Source organism: Leptonotus elevatus, chromosome 13, assembly GCF_054856555.1.
Source record: "Leptonotus elevatus isolate MCC_2025b chromosome 13, RoL_Lele_1.0, whole genome shotgun sequence".
NCBI lineage: Eukaryota > Metazoa > Chordata > Actinopteri > Syngnathiformes > Syngnathidae > Leptonotus > Leptonotus elevatus.
Window position 1 is genome coordinate 8107776 of NC_141251.1, and position 16337 is coordinate 8124112.

Sequence of the window (16337 nt, forward strand, 5' to 3'; positions counted from 1 at the left end):
TTCAAAAATTTCAAAAAGCATTGCAGTTTGTTAGTATTTATTGTATTCTTTCTCTGCAGGTGGAGAGCTTCATTTCCTTCAAATTGGAGGTGTTTGCGATGATATAGATGATGCAGACATGTTTATTGATGGCCCCATTTCTAAAGGGGCTGAACTGTTTCTGGAGTGGGCCAGGCCTTCTTCCAATCCTTCTAGTCCTGGGATCTCAGGTAGAAGTTGCATTGTAAGTTTAGATTCTTTGATATTTCGCCCCGATTTTCCACACAAGCTTAATGATTGCACAGGAATAGAACTCCTGGTGGACCAACCGCTGACCACAGAGAGCCTAATGTCGCTGGTAGAGCTGACGCGCTTTGAGACGTTGACTCCCCGCTTCTCAGCCACTGTGCCGCCATGCTGGGTCGAGGTACAGCAAGAGCAGCAGCAACGGCGCCATCCACAGCATCTTCACCAGCAGCACCATGGAGATGCAGCCCAGCACACCCGCACCTGGAAGCTTCAGAGTGATAGGTTTGTAACTATGATAACTGGGTATGACAATGTTAATTTATCAGCAGGTAATGCAAAGATGTTTGTGTGTTGTCTTTGTAGTTCCAGCTGGGATGAGCATGTCTTTGAACTGGTGCTGCCCAAGGCCTGCATGGTCGGCCACGTAGACTTCAAGTTTGTCCTGAATGCCAACATTGTCAACATTCCTCAAATCCAGATCACTTTATTGAAGAATAAAGCGCCTGGCCTGGGAAAGGTCAATGGTAAGAAAATATGTTATTGCTAGGATTTCTTATTTACCCATTTTGCAAATTTAAAGGAACTTGTGAAATACATTTTGCGTGTGCAAATCGACAAATCTTTTTTGTGTATTTGCATTATGTTTTAAGTGGGATTAAAAGTCAAATAATAATTCAAAACTGTTACTACAACTTTGCAGATTCACGCACAATTGTCAGTAATCTCACAAGTGCTCTCTCGCGCGAGCTCATATTTGGCTTTTGATGACCTATAGATAGTATTTGCACGACGTCATGTGCCACACATAGTGTGCTGTTTACGGGTGCATTGAATGTCAAACGTCAAATATGAACTAACAAAGGAGTATCGCTAATTACATTAAGTTGCCTTCTAAGAGGCTGACATGTTTCGCCAGCATCATTCTGCTATAGGTACTCAAAATAACTTAGTGAGCGTAGTTTGCCTCTGATGGTGCTTGCAGCTAGTGTTGGACCCAATGGGTTGACCGCCACTTACCTTCTACAGCTGGGGCCTGCAGGTGGTCTTCACCGAGTCTCGGGCTTCTGCCGCTTGTCTCCCTCTGTTTTGCTCTCGCTTGCTTTTGCTTGTCCCTCCAGCTAGTTTTTGTTAGCCGCTCCAGCAAGTTCTTGCTAGCCACTTTTGCTCGCTGGGAAGCTCGCTTGCTCACTCCAAACAATAATTGTTAGTACATGCTTGTCAACTTTCCCTTTTCAAAATCTACAATGGAATGGTTCAAAACTAAACATATCCAGGTCAAAGTCATGACTTGAATCCCAGATTGTCCAAATCAAAGTCGTGACCTGAATCCAATTGAGAATCTGTGGAAAGATCTGAAAACTGCCGTTTACAAACGCTGCATCTTGCCCCTCACTTGAGTTTATACACCGTCCCAATTACGGGCGCATCTTCACTTACACCCTTCAGTCCTTGGGCCTTTGCTCACTTAACAATGCACTTTTTTGACAGAGACCGCCGTTGATAGACAGATCACATTCCCCCTCTCCAATGTCCTCCAAGCAAATGGGGAGAAGAATGGTCGTCCATTGATGCACGACTTCACAGAGGACATCCAGCTTATGGACATAGAGGATGCATCTGGTAAGAATTTAATTAATCCTTACCTCCATTCATCCATTTCTTTTTATTGCTTGTCGTCGTTTTAGTAGCCTGTCCCAGCTAACTTTGGGTGAGAGGCGGGGTTAGTGTTGCACAAAGTACCGGTACCAGTATCGTACCTTTAATTTCAGTCGACAAAAATGGAACAATACCATAATTTCCAGATACCGGTACTTGGGCAGCAAAAGTACTGTGAAAGCGCTCCAAATATGTGTTACAGATGGGGCCGGTGCACAGCACGTCCGCTGTTACACATAAGGTGGAAGCGACCCAAGCCGCTACAATACGCTGCTACTTGTTTGCTATATGCTAACTCCTTGGACTAGTTACGAGTCTCGGTAAGGTCACTTGGCGTGCAGCGGCACTGCAAGTACCGGTACCATACAAAACGCAGTATAGTATAGTTTTAAATGACACAGTACCCCGATACCAAATTAGTACCGTTAACCGTTCATCCCTAAAGACCAATTAAGCAAATTTTTGTTTGGCTCAATCCATTCCAAATGAGAAAAAGAACTGGAATCACACTTGATTTTGGAACTGAAATTAAATTGCACCACTGCACTTGCATTTAAGGGCTATTTATGTCCACCATGTGTAACACATTGTGTCATGTATTTTTTGTAGGCTCCATGTTGTGTCCATTCTTAGAAGAGCACAAGGAGGACATCTTGTGTGGACCAGTGTGGCTTGCCAGTGGGCTGGATCTCTCAGGTCACGCTGGCATGCTTAGCCTCACCAGCCCAAAGTTGGTCAAAGGTATGAAAAGGCTAAACCTAGTTTAAAAAATATGAGGCCAGCAAGAATTGATAAAGCCAACGCATGAAGTTGAGTGTATCCATGTTCTTCAGTCCAGTTTATGCTTTGTCTGTAGGCATGGCTGGTGGAAAGTACCGCTCTTTCTTGGTTCATATCAAAGCAGCGAATGACAAAAACATAGAGGACAGTCCCCGACTTGTTGTGAGAATGCCCAATGCCAAACCCCAGTGCTCCAAATCACACTCGTTGTCCACTCTGCTTCAGAGGGCTCAGGCTTCCAAGGTACTGACTTGAACACACTCTTCTTAAATAGTTTTAGTAGAATAAGATTTATATGAGCTCTTTTAATACAACCAAAGGGGATAAAAAGGAAGAGAGTATGGTCAGTACATCCATGCCGGTTTTTGAAGATGGATGAGATAGTTGTAGAATTATTCAAGCAAGCTTTCAATGAAACCATGTGTTATTTTATGCAGGACAAGGTGTCTGGAGCTAAACCAGATGGTCAAGCATCTTCCAAGAAAGTAGAAAACCTGAGAGGCTGCGACCTACTGCAGGAAGTATCTGTTACAATCAGAAGGTTCAAAAAGACATCTATTCCCAAAGAGAGGTAAAATAGACTGATATTCGCAACTTTCAGTAACATGGCAAAAAAAAAGTAGTCTACACAATGTTTGATATTTATTGTATTGTAATGTCTGTTAACTTGAGACGTCGAATATTTATTGTCAGCGGTACATATCCCAATAATCAAACTACTGTAATTTTTATTCAACCTAATATCCGCAGCAGAAGGTTGTGTGTACGGAAGTTCTGATCATTTGGGCTGCACACTTGCACCAGCCAACAACTAGCTCTTTTATTCACAAATTTAACTACAGCATTTTTAGATATTTTGTTGACGGTCGGATGGATGGATCCTGGTGCCTGTGTTTGCTGCAGCTGCTTTGGCTCATTAATTGTTTTTTCAAACTAGAACTAAACATGGCGGTAAAACCAATATGAATACATTGCAACAGCCTAGTGGAACATAAACCAATCTACTACTTCGACTGTTACTGCATTGATCGACCACTGATTTCGGGTCAGTAAACACAGACCCGCTAACGATTGTAGAGCCAGCGGGCTACGGCACAGCGGACTTTCTACCAACACAGGCCACTCCACGGAGCATCGGCACTTTGCGCCATCGATATTTCTCCCACTTTGCTGTGTAGTCAAATGTTGTCTTACACCAGGCTGCACTGCTACTGTAATTTTTATTCCTCATCACATAGCAGTGACGATATGTGTGCTTGGCCGTAAGCTATTTACTGTTTTTCAGGGCAATTTTTTTTGGGATCGTTTGTGGTTTATTTATAGCTTAAATTATTAACATATGCAATATTTATCACTTTTTTGGGACCGTTAATTATTTGCAGAAATTCTCTATTCACATTCACAGTCGGGCTCCGTCCTTATACCTGGCAAATAGCTATGGTGTCCACTGTACTTTCCCCCCCGTTTTTTAAAGCTTTGTTTGCCTTAAGAATCTGAATGGTTTTTTTACACAACATATTAAATACAGGTATATATTGTCTACAATTAATCTCAAATGCACTATAACCGCTAAGTGAACTTATTTTGTTTACTTTCTTTAAACGCCTATGTCCAACTGTTAAACATTTCAATATTGTTTTAGAGAACTTGCTGTTCTCAAAGAGCTGAACAGCAAAACAATTTGTAATTATTTTAAATTTTCAACACGTGCACTTCCATGCCTTTTGTTACTGTTCAAGTCTCGCATCGCTGTTGCAACCAGCTGATGAAACTCTTGAGAGTTTAAGCTCAGTGGCCATTACTTCCGAGAACATCCTGTATAAAGCCTTGCAATGACGAGGTATTGTTGATCAGGTGTTAGGTGTCGTTTTGTTCTAATGATGTCAAAATGTGAACGGCATGATTGAGAGGACTGTTTAAATACCAATTCTAATTGAGTTGAACCATGAAACTTATTGGCCCATTCATGGATCAAGTATCTCTAGGGAATTTTGCCATTCAGCTCCAAGTTGTGCAGAAAATCCAAAAATATGGAAGGAATAGTTGGACATTTGCCTTGTGCATGTTTTGAGAAGGTTGAATTAAGTTAATCTGTAAAAGTGATTTTAGTCACTTTAGATTCATCCAGAAATGTCACCCAAACACTGAATATCCCAAACCTTTTGTTATTAGTGTATATGTTCCACATAGTGAATAACATACTTTGATACTCACATTCTTTGTTCTCTTTAAAACTCAGACAATGTCTGCAAATCTATTGGTTTAAACAGCTGTAGAGAATGGTTGTGCTTTATATAAATATTTTAACTCGCTAAATTAAAACATGGCTTCCTTTTGCATTCAAGGGTCCAGCGCTGTGCAATGCTGCAGTTTCCAGACTTCCATGAGAAACTGCTGGATGCATTGTGCCAGCGGACCGAGGATGTTCTCTCCACAGAACATGCCCAAGGCCTCACCCTTGACATTTTGTGCTGGCTAGCTGGTGTTTTTTCCAATGGACCGTGCAGGTATGACAAAGTCGTGACCATGTTTATGTGCACATAGCTGCTTCATTCATCCATTGCCACGCCATAACATATACGTTATGACTAGCCAGTAGTCATTTTCAAGGTGTAATGGTTACAGAAGGCGAAAATGAGGAATTTCTAAAGAAAATAAAAGGAGTCTCAAGTTTACTTTGTTGTGTTAATATCCAAACTTTTCCAAAAAAAAAAGTGACAACTTAAGTAAAAATAAACAACTGAGATAATGTGGTTGAACAATTATGCACATGCTTTTATAACTGGGCATGGGGCTGTGTTTAGAATTGACTCACTTCTGCTAGAAAGCAAGACAAAATGTCAGGAAAAGGCTACTAGAACAGCTCAACTTAATTTGGGTTTAATCAAAGGACACTTTAAATGGTGGCAGGTGTGTGACGATCCACATTTTGCATAACTGACTGTGATTAGTTAATTGTGAACACAGCCACACTTCCAGTAATGAGGGTGTGCATACTTGTGCAACCATATTATCTCAGTAGTTGGGATTTTCTTCCCCTCCAAAAAGATTTCTTTTTTTTATTGAGTTATAGAAGTTATAGGTAACAGTAATGATGGAAAATTTATGTTTTTATTAGTCTTAATATCACGGCACTATACACATTTCATCATTATCATTCTACTCATCTACTCATGTTATCCTCATGACTGTTTTTTTAGCTTACGAGAAGGAAAGGAGGGGCTTCTGGCCAAAACCAGGTTGAGGCTAATGGATATTGTTGCAGTGTGTTTCTTTGAGGCCGGTCGGAGCATAGCTCACAAGTGCGCACGCTTTCTTGCACTTTGCATCAGGTGAGAGACATTGTTAATTTCTTTATTGATGAGGTTTTCCCTTCTTGTGGGTTAATGTCAGCATAATATTGTCTTCTTCTGGTCAAAGCAATGGAAAAGGTGATCCCAGTCAACAAGGTTTTGTAACGAGTCTTCTGAAGGCTCTGCTGGACAATATGCCCTACTTGCCTGCTGCAGCAACAGGCGGTATGTAGCGGATAAGCAGCACGATACAGCAATATGGAGCCCATCCCCCTATCTAATTGTCTTTTATCTTTGAATGTATTCTTGCAGGCTCAGTGTTCTGGTACTTTGTTTTGCTGAATTATGTAAAGGAAGAGGACCTGGCAGGTTGCAGCACTGCCTGCGCTTCCTTACTCACGGCCATCTCAAGACAGCTGCAAGACCGCCTCACCCCAATGGAGGCACTGCTGCAGACTAGGTATTTTCCAGTTAATCACTACTTATTTTGAAATATGGTTTTGGAAAAAGTAATAATAATAATCTGATATCACAATGAATACAACCAAAATGCAAGCAAGGGTATTTCATTCACAATTTAGTTTTGTATTTCTATTACATTTGTAAAGTTTATATTTAGGAGAATTTGGGTAATGCGTCATATAAATTTAGCTTCTTTTTTTTTGGTGCTCTTTTTATTGGAAAGTTATATACTGTGTTCACTTAGACCACATCCGGTAAAATGTGTCTAAATCAACCCTGATGGAATATGACAGCTTTTCCATAACATAAATATCATGCACAATGTTTATCCATTCTTCCTGAGTTGGTGGAGCCACCTTAAACAATTTTCTTGTTATAGATTGTTTACTGGCTGCTATAAGTATATTAAACAAATTTTCATCATTGGTAGACCAACCTTCCTGCGACAAATCACCCAAACAATACAATAATGTTTGAAGGTAATAGTCTAAGTAATAATAAGTTATCTGCAAATGTGCTACCTTACCTTTCCTTGGCAGATTACTGAAGACTAGTCACCACTTTGTAGGTCAAGACCCTTTCATGAGAGAGCTGTCTTTTACAATCTCTTGTTGGTTCCTTTACAGGTATGGACTATACAGTTCTCCTTTTGATCCAGTGCTCTTTGACCTGGAAGTCAGTGGTTCCTCTTGCAAGAATGCCTTCAATAGCAGCATTGGGGTCCAGTCAGATGAGATTGACCTCTCTGACATTCTCTCAGGTAAGAAAAATGCACTTTCTTTTATAAACCACACCATTTTGAGGACTGAAATAATAATAATAGTTAAATTCACCTCAGATGTTCTTGATACCAATTGTCGTATAACAGCACTGTATTCACTTATTTTATTTTATAAAGCTCTTTAAAGTTTTAAGTCTTAAACCTACTCATTTCACACAGTGACAGACACAATGTGACGTGCTTGGCTGGTTAAAAAATATATTATTTTGTGTTCACTCTTGGGCGCCATGTGGATGAGTGTGAAGAGTACTGATTTTAAACATCGCGCAACAAGTCAGCTGATATATTTCTCTTTTTTTTATTTTCTTTTAAATCTGCATTAGCTGACAAATTTGTTATCCTGTGGACACTTTTTTTAAAACCCTGTTTCATGTAGACCTAAATCTGTCATATCTTCAACATGTCCTTGTTCATGTGGAGCTGACCAATGAAGCACTGGAGAGATCTTCATTAATTTCTGAACTAAACTGCTATATAATGGTGATTATTCTGCAGGGAATGGCAAAGTAAATAGCTGTGCTGCAGCAGAGGGAAGCTTCACAGCATTAACAGGGCTCCTCGAGGTGGAGCCTTTGCACTTCTCTTGCATCGCGACAAGTGATGGTACTCGAGTGGAGCGTGATGATGCCAGCATGTTCACTGGTAAATGTGACATCTACATTTTCTATGGCATTAGCTCAGTTCAACTCACCACATGAGCTGTTCGGTGTTTGTTTCTACTTTTTTAATCCTCAGTGAGTACATTTGGCGTTACTCCTGCGGTTGGCGGCCTGCCAACAGGAACGGTTGGCGAAGCTTCTACGGCTCTTAGTTCTGCAGCACAAGTGGCCCTGCAATCTCTGTCTCATGCCATGGTGTCAGCCGAACAACAGTTACAGGTCCTACAGGAAAAGCAACAGCAGCTGCTCAAACTCCAGCAGCAGGTGAAAAAAATACTCTAAAGAATCATTCAACCTATATTTAAATTTTGAGGAGTCATTGAGGGCTTAGCCTCATTTTCTGAAATGTTGAAAATATAATTAACAATGAACAAACATTCGTAACAAAACACACTTAAAGGTATTGTTTGATGGATTTGTTTTGACCTGTCCGGGACATTTCTGGGCGGAGACTCAACGTTTTCCTTCCAGCCAAGTCTCAGTGACAAGCTACTCTGAGTGGGACATGCAAATTTTGCTGTGCGATTGGTGAACTGGTTCCACAGATGTGTTAGGAGTTTGATTCCTGTATCTTGTCTGCATATGCAAACAAGTATATTCAAACGCAGTACATTGTGCAGGCAGTGCCTTGCACTGCAGCAGGTTCCCATTGGTGTATTAAAGCGCTTTCAGTACCATGTAAAAGCACTATATAAGTGCACCACACTGCATATTTTTTTGTGCGTCAGGTTAAATCCTTCCATAGGCAATGGCTTGAACAATATGTAAGGTTCAGTAAATATCAAATGTTAAATATTCAGTTAAGACTTTGTACTGCACAGCAAAAAAGCATGCAGAAAAAAAAACTAACTACACAGAAGCACATGGCCATTATATCAGATCAATTTCAGTGGCTAAAATTAAGAATATTGAATATTAAAAAAGCAAGTACGTTTTGATTTCATGGTTATTATGAAATATTTACTCTGCTAGTCAGTCCAGCGTCTGAACTGCGGGTAGCTACACACAATCATGTAGTGGCCCCAGTCCAATAATAGTCCCTGAGTAAATATCTGTGTGTCCGTTGCAAACAGAAGGCCAAGCTTGAAGCCAAACTGCATCAGACTACATCTGCAGCTGCCGCCTCTGGTGTGGGGCCCATTCACAACTCAGTGCCTTCCAACTCTTCCTGTGCTCCGGGTTTCTTCATTCATCCTTCCGATGTCATCCCCCCAACACCTAAAACCACACCCCTCTTCATGACGCCGCCTCTCACACCTCCGAATGAGGCTGTGTCCGCAGCCTGGAGCGCAGAGCTGGCTCCCCTCTTCGCTGGCTCCATGATGGACCCTGGGCCAGTTAACCTGGCAGCACACAAAAACTCCCAAAAAGCCAAGCCGGTTAGTGATGCTGCAACTATTTCTATTTAGGCAAAATTGTTAATTGTTTTCATTGGTAGCATATAAAATATGTTCATATTTAATATGAAGTAAGCATTTACTTGAATTGTTTTTTTTCCTTTCCTTTCCCTGCAGAGCCACATGGGCAGTGGTTTGGCTTTAGCTATTTCTCAGGCATCTCACTTTCTGCAGCCTCCTCCACACCAGTCTATCATCATAGAGCGCATGCACTCTGGTATGCCATGTCTGAGTCACTTGGTAGCTAGTTTTTTCCCGTCAGTTCCGTGTGTCAAACAGCATTTCTGTTTTCTTTATATTGGATGATCACACATTCTATATCTACACTGAGCAGTGTTGCTCTTCACTTTGTATTTTCATGTAGCAACTTGTAGTCAATACATGCCTGATGACGACTGTCGTCAGAAATGCTAGTAATACAGAAAAGATGCATTTGTGTTGTATGACTTTTTTTGGAATATGAAGCCATTAGTGTCTCCATGGTTAAAAGAACATTGTTCTTGATGTGACACTGTAACAAAATTAATATTGTCTTTAGTTGTTGAAATTGAATAGAATGGTATGCCTAACCTTCACTTGTTAACAATGGAAAAATAGGTTATCAATAAGCTTTTCATGGCAGACAGCCGTGCTGTCAATGATAATTTTGCAGCCATAGTTGTTCACTTTGTAATATGTGCCATCATAAACTGTGTATAACCAATTAATGTATCCCCAGTCAAAACAATTCTGTCTTCTTCTGTCCTCTCAGGAGCTCGTCGTTTTGTGACACTTGACTTTGGTCGACCCGTCCTGCTGACTGATGCTCTCATCCCGACCTGTAGCGACCTGGCGTCTCTGTCCATAGACATTTGGACGCTAGGTGAGGAGGTGGATGGCCGCAGGCTGGTGGTGGCCACCGACATCAGTACTCACTCCCTCATTCTACATGATTTGCTGCCTCCACCCGTTTGCAGGTTTATGAAGGTTTGTTTCGCTCTCTATTTTTTATTATTCACATAAACTGTAGTTAGGTGACTGAAAATATACTTGTTGGAAGAATTTGTAGAATTATCACAATTTTTATATACAGTAATTGGGGCGGACGTTTTCCTGTTAAGAATGGTTTGTCACAGCCATTGATCACTGTTGGATTTTGGATTTGATCCCTGTTTTTCAAGATTTTTTTGTAATTTTTTCCCTTCTACAACTTTCAGATCACTGTGATTGGCCGCTATGGCAGTACTAATGCTCGTGCAAAAATTCCACTGGGCTTTTACTATGGCCATACTTATATTCTGCCCTTGGAGAGTGAGCTTAAACTGATGCACGATCCTCTGCGGGGAGAAAGTGAACCTGCCAGTCAGCCCGATGTGGATCAGCACTTGACCATGATGATGGCATTACAGGAAGATATCCAGTGCAGGTTAGAAATGAAGTACATCAACTCTAGCATGTGTGTGTTCCAACAATTTTATTTGTTTGGTGGAGTGTAAATGAGTGGACACAAGTTGCTCCCACTCAATGAACTAACCTTATCTGGTGTAGCCTACAAAACAATTTGCAAACCCAGTCTAGATTCGGAGCAGTTACATTATGAACTCAAACGTTCTCATAGTGTATACTGCATGCGAAAAAGCTATTGCTTTGTGATTTGCTAATGAACAGTTATTTTGTTCATAATAAAATGTTTGTTTTCTTATTTCTATATTATGCTGTATTCATTTTTAACTACACATTTATAAGAACAAACTAATTTATTGCACTACCATTCATTTCAGTGGTAAATCTCACCTCTATTTGCAAACATTTCAGTTCATGAACAAAATAAATTTATGAGCCAAGGTTCCGGTTTATATTAATACTGAAAGAGTGTGAGAATTATGTCAGACTTGGAATTGCAAATGAATTTGCCTGAGGTTGTTTTTCCTCTTGTTATAGGTACAATCTTGCTTGCCATCGGTTAGAAACCCTCCTACAGAATATCGACTTGCCACCCCTCAACAGCGCCAACAATGCCCAATACTTCTTACGAAAACCAGACAAGGTGGTAGAAGAGGACCAACGCGTTTTTTCAGCCTACCAAGATTGCATCCAGCTTCAGTTGCAACTCAACCTGGCCCACCATGCTGTCCAGAGGTTGCGTGTGTCACTTGGTGCCAGTCGAAAGTCTCTCCCCACGGCCAGGTCTCATGAGGCTCAAGACCTGGTCCATAACTCCTCTACAGAGCAGCTGAGAACTATCATCCGTTACCTTCTGGACACATTGCTTAGCCTGCTGCATTCTAACAATGGTGAGGAAAGGACTGGTTACTTGTGGGTCTGATTTGGATGCCAGGGTTACTCTCCCTATTCGTATTGATATACTTCCCTTTTCTTGCTTTGTTTTACACGTCTGTATATTCAGGCCACTCGGTACCATCAGTGCTCCAGAGTACATTCCACGCACAGGCTTGTGAGGAGCTCTTCAAACACCTTTGCCTCAGTGGGACACCAAAAATTCGTCTTCATGCTGGCCTGCTTTTGGTACAACTATGTGGAGCGGAACGCTGGTGGGGACAGTTCCTTTCTAACGTATTACAGGAGCTCTACAATTCTGAGCAGCTGCTCATCTTCCCTCAGGACAGGTAGGGCAGTTAACTGCAACCCTACACTTTTACCGCTTTACAGAAAGATGACATGTATTTTTGACACATTTATAATACAGGGAGTCCTCAAGTTACGACGTATGTATTTGGACTTTACGACGCTCGTGCCTCGTCCGTAGCACCTTCTTTTTCGTTAATTTCCCACATTAATCACGCCATTTTAAAGTTATTGAAGTTGTGTTGTTGTTACCTTCAGCAACGGAGGTCAATCAAGCAGGTCGGCTTGCCATCAGGCACGTCACATTTCCGTGTTTAAGTTTCCATTAGCTCCGCTTTGCTGTTCGTCAGCAATGAATGTCCGTACGGAAACACAAAGTATTTGGTTCCGTCATCTTCTGGGTGGCGTAAATTTGTTTTTTTAAATTACTGTACAAAGTATTTTGATATAAATAGCTTTAATGGGGAAATCCGACTTGCATCGAAATTCAGGTTACATTGCCAGTGTAGGAACGGAACTTGTGCGTAACTCGAGGACTCCCTGTATCAAAGAAATTACAAATCATCAACAACATCAAACAGATTTATACCGATTCATAAGTTTTTGATTGGGCCATCGGCTGGTACACGCTACAGTGAGACAGATTCATTAGTTTGTGTACCAATGCACTTTTAAATCAAAACTGATTTTTGTCAAATTGGTTTCTATGACACCTTTAGTATATACTTTGCTCATAACTTGGCAAAAGGATCCAACTTAAAAAAAAATAATTAACTTGTAATTGACAACGGAATTAAATCAGTTGAAGGCGCTCCATACCCTGTCACTTTGCAAACCGTAAAATGTTTTACCTCACAATTTTTCTGGATCTTTTTATCACAGGGTTTTTATGCTACTGTCCTGCCTTGGCCAAAGATCCCTGAGCAACAGTGGTGTGTTGGAGGGTCTACTGAACCTCCTGGACAGCTTGCTGTCTCCTCTGCAGCAGCCTCAGGCTGCTACACAGCATAGGACTGAAGGTAATGGTACAGGTTGACACAGGGCTTAGCAAGGATCTGATCCTGATTTGCGTGTCTTGCGATGAGAAAGCTGAGGAATGATGAGGTTGAATTATTCTGCCTGACTAGGTTTACATGCAGTCAATATTCGGGTTAAAGTCAGAATTCCGGTTTCTGAAACAGTCGAGATAACCTGTTTACACGCGTGGCGATCAGTTACTCCATATACAGGTCAATTGTGGTTGATTGGAATAATCCTTTCGGAAAAGCGCCACACGTACAATGTCACTATGTAAATAGACCTCATTTCCGCTTTTAGCTTTCTACGTTTTAATAAAAAACACATTTGTCACTCACCACGTTGAATAAAGTAGTCGGTTTACTCCTCGCTCTGCTGCATCGTCATGTTTGTTTACCTCTGCTTGAGAAATTTCCTGTGGGTTGCATGCCAGTGACGAAGAGAGAAAATAACATGACAACAACGTTGTGGAGAAATCAATGTATTCAAGCAAGGCTCGTTTAGCGAGTGGGACGGTGCTGCGCATACAAGTTGTTCTTGTACTACAAAGACCAACATTCCTTGCAAATGCAAAATAAGTGAAGAAGAAAAGAAGACGAAAAAGAATAGAGCCATGCGCACAATGCAAAGCAATTCCCCGTTCAAATGAGGTCTTCCAATTTCAAATGCCGTTTATATTAACAAGAAATTGGGTTATGAAAGGGCCAGGGGTTTTATTCGGGTTTTCAATAACCGGAGTAAGAGCGTATTCTGATTTATGCTGGGGTTTACATGGATTTTTAAAAGGATTATTGCCTGCATATAAACGTAGTCACTATGTCTTGTGTTTTCCAGGTGTTTTGGATATCCCAATGATCAGCTGGGTGGTGATGCTTGTTTCCAGACTATTGGACTATGTCACAAGTATAGAAGATGAAGCTACAGGTGGGAAGAAACACCTTGGCGGGAAAGAGAGGGAGAGAACATTTACAGGTACATGAGCATTTTTATTTCAAATAATTGAGTGATTCCACAAATGGTTTCTTAATCACTTAATTATTTTTCAGGTATGCAGTGGAGCTTTATCAATAACAGCCTTCAGTCTCAGAACACAAACAGATCAGCTAAAGGCAGCAGTAGCCTGGACAGACTCTACTCCCGCAAGATTCGCAAGCAACTCGTCCACCACAAGCAGGTACACGTGTCTCAAATGTTTACAAGTTAGCTTTACACAGTTACTTTTATTTTTAACAAAAAAATTGTGAATTCCACACTTGCTTGTCAAAACACTCGCCATTTTGCTTAAATAGAGAAATGGAAGAGTTAACAGCTTAACCCATTTAAACTTAGTTACCTTTGTTGCTACAAAAAAATAGCACCAACCGAAGCATTCCGCTCAGATAGATTATATTTTTAGATTTAAGTTTTACCAACTTTCCCTCGAATGATGATTTTGTATTATGTGTTAATTTTCTTTTTCCCAGCAGCTACGCATCTTAAGATTAGTCCCACCAAGTCTCTGTCCAGCCCTTCTCCTACATTTTTGTTAAATATTATCTTTTGTTTTAACATCCTTACTTTGTTTTACTTAATCATTACATGTGATGTGTATATAATCTTAAGAGTTATTTATTTAAAAATTTGATCAAGATATTTTTCTGCATTTATTGGATTTTAAGCAGGGGAATATTTTGCATTGCTGATATTCATTCCATCCCTTTTCTTCTAGCAGTTAAATCTATTGAAAGCAAAACATAAAGCTTTAGTCGAGCAGATTGAGAAGGAAAAAATCCAAAGCAACAAGGGATCATCCTACAAACTCTTGGTGGAGCAGGCCAAGCTTAAGCAAGCCACATCCAAGGTAGGTTATGCAGTTTTATTTTCTATTTTCCTCTGTTGAAAGACTGTAAACAAAAGTGCGAAAGATGTTTTTGCTATGTAGTTATTTTTCCGATATTGTTTAAAGACAGATTTGATACCTTAAGAAAATTATTTTATGTTCTTCAAAACATATTTACATTCAACCTCTCTGTCTTATCCTAGCACTTTAAAGATCTAATGCGTCTTCGTCGGACGGCTGAATGGCCACGCTCCACGTTAGACACAGAGTCTGCAACAGCCAAAGAAGCCCCAGAATTTGAGCCCCTGCCCTTTACATTATCCCATGAGCGCTGCATCTCTGTGGTACAGAAGCTAGCCCTCTTCCTCCTCTCTATGGACTTCACCTGTCATGCTGACCTGCTACTTTTTGTCTGCAAGGTATCGTCTTAAATTTGAGAGGATTCATTTAAGATTCATTTTATTGTCAATTAGCACAAATCTGAATAAAATAATGTACATGGTTTCTTTAAAAAAGGAACAGATTTTAATCAGATTTTCTTATCCTTTTAATGAATACACTTCTGCCCCCTTCAGGTCCTCGCTCGGATTGCGAACGCCACCAGACCGACAATCCACCTCTCTGAGGTGGTGTCTGAGCACCAGTTAGAGCGCCTACTCCTTCTGTTAGTGGGAACGGACTTCAATCGAGGGGATATCTCCTGGGGAGGTGCCTGGGCTCAGTATTCCCTCACCTGTATGTTACAAGACATCCTGGCAGGTGTGTTGTTTAGTGTGCTTTGATTTCAAATTTAGACATAGTTTGCATGCACACACAAACAGATGTGGCAGAAGGGATATTGAACCAAAAAGAATAACCATGATGTAGGACTGGGCGATAAAAAAATAATATTTTTTTATTATTAATCCGAGTGTTTTGTTGTGGACGATTAAAAAAAATTATAACATCAATGTTTTTTCCCCCCCTCTTTCGTTGCGCCGCACCTGCGGCTTTCGCCCCCATGGGCTTACGTAGCTTTAGATCTGCCAGTCGTGTCCTCACACACTCCATATGGGAGGAACTCAACAGCAGCAAACAAACTCCCGCTAAAAAAAGTTTACACAGTTTACTATGTTACTGTGGAGGAGTAATTTACACAAGGAAGCACGTATGATACAATTTACATACCAATACTTGTACTTGTAAAATCAGCAGACAGTTGGAGGGGATGACAAGCTCAGACCTCGGTTCCTATACTAAAGCCAAAATGTGATGTTTATTTGTGTCATATTGAAGGACACAAGTAGCACTGTTTAGCCTTTAAAACAAATTTGACAAAAAAAGTTTTACTTTTCTACTTTATCAACACATCGATTTACATTTCCAGAAGTATTTGATTCAAGCTAGAAGTTTTGCGCATTGATTCCAAGAGAAGGAATATGGTTACTTTTGTCAACTGATCAAATAAAAGCATAACTTTTTAAGTTCTTGGTTTATGTAAAAAAATTAAATAAAAATAAAAATCGTAAATCAAATTTTTTGTTAAAAATCTTGAGATTTTATTTCTAGGCAAAATCGCCTAGCCCTACCATGATGTGTTGTGATCACGGAAAATTGTTAGCTAAATAGCCAGGATAATACCATTCACTTGCAACAATGTGCAAGTAAGAGAGACAGTCTTTTCAGACGAGGTGACGCATC

The 16337-nt window shown here is 40.5% G+C and overlaps 1 protein-coding gene across 7 annotated transcripts in view; it reads left to right on the forward strand.

Annotated features, from left to right (window-relative positions):
• The window catches only part of birc6 (baculoviral IAP repeat containing 6), a 72675-nt gene that overhangs the window by 15707 nt on the left and 40631 nt on the right, over positions 1-16337 (forward strand). For 6 of the 7 annotated variants that reach the window (XM_086092197.1, XM_086092203.1, XM_086092198.1 and 3 more), the window contains exons 11-36: positions 60-209; positions 285-510; positions 592-752; positions 1717-1848; positions 2494-2625; positions 2741-2907; positions 3102-3235; positions 5010-5171; positions 5865-5996; positions 6085-6182; positions 6270-6417; positions 7046-7179; positions 7696-7842; positions 7936-8123; positions 8933-9238; positions 9374-9473; positions 10008-10222; positions 10453-10661; positions 11177-11529; positions 11643-11862; positions 12704-12840; positions 13673-13810; positions 13885-14012; positions 14547-14678; positions 14861-15076; positions 15233-15416. In XM_086092197.1, coding sequence (XP_085948323.1) covers positions 60-209; positions 285-510; positions 592-752; positions 1717-1848; positions 2494-2625; positions 2741-2907; positions 3102-3235; positions 5010-5171; positions 5865-5996; positions 6085-6182; positions 6270-6417; positions 7046-7179; positions 7696-7842; positions 7936-8123; positions 8933-9238; positions 9374-9473; positions 10008-10222; positions 10453-10661; positions 11177-11529; positions 11643-11862; positions 12704-12840; positions 13673-13810; positions 13885-14012; positions 14547-14678; positions 14861-15076; positions 15233-15416 — 4449 coding nt within the window. The remainder of the gene's footprint in view (positions 1-59; positions 210-284; positions 511-591; positions 753-1716; positions 1849-2493; positions 2626-2740; positions 2908-3101; positions 3236-5009; positions 5172-5864; positions 5997-6084; positions 6183-6269; positions 6418-7045; positions 7180-7695; positions 7843-7935; positions 8124-8932; positions 9239-9373; positions 9474-10007; positions 10223-10452; positions 10662-11176; positions 11530-11642; positions 11863-12703; positions 12841-13672; positions 13811-13884; positions 14013-14546; positions 14679-14860; positions 15077-15232; positions 15417-16337) is intronic. The other variant, XM_086092200.1, reaches the window with a different exon arrangement.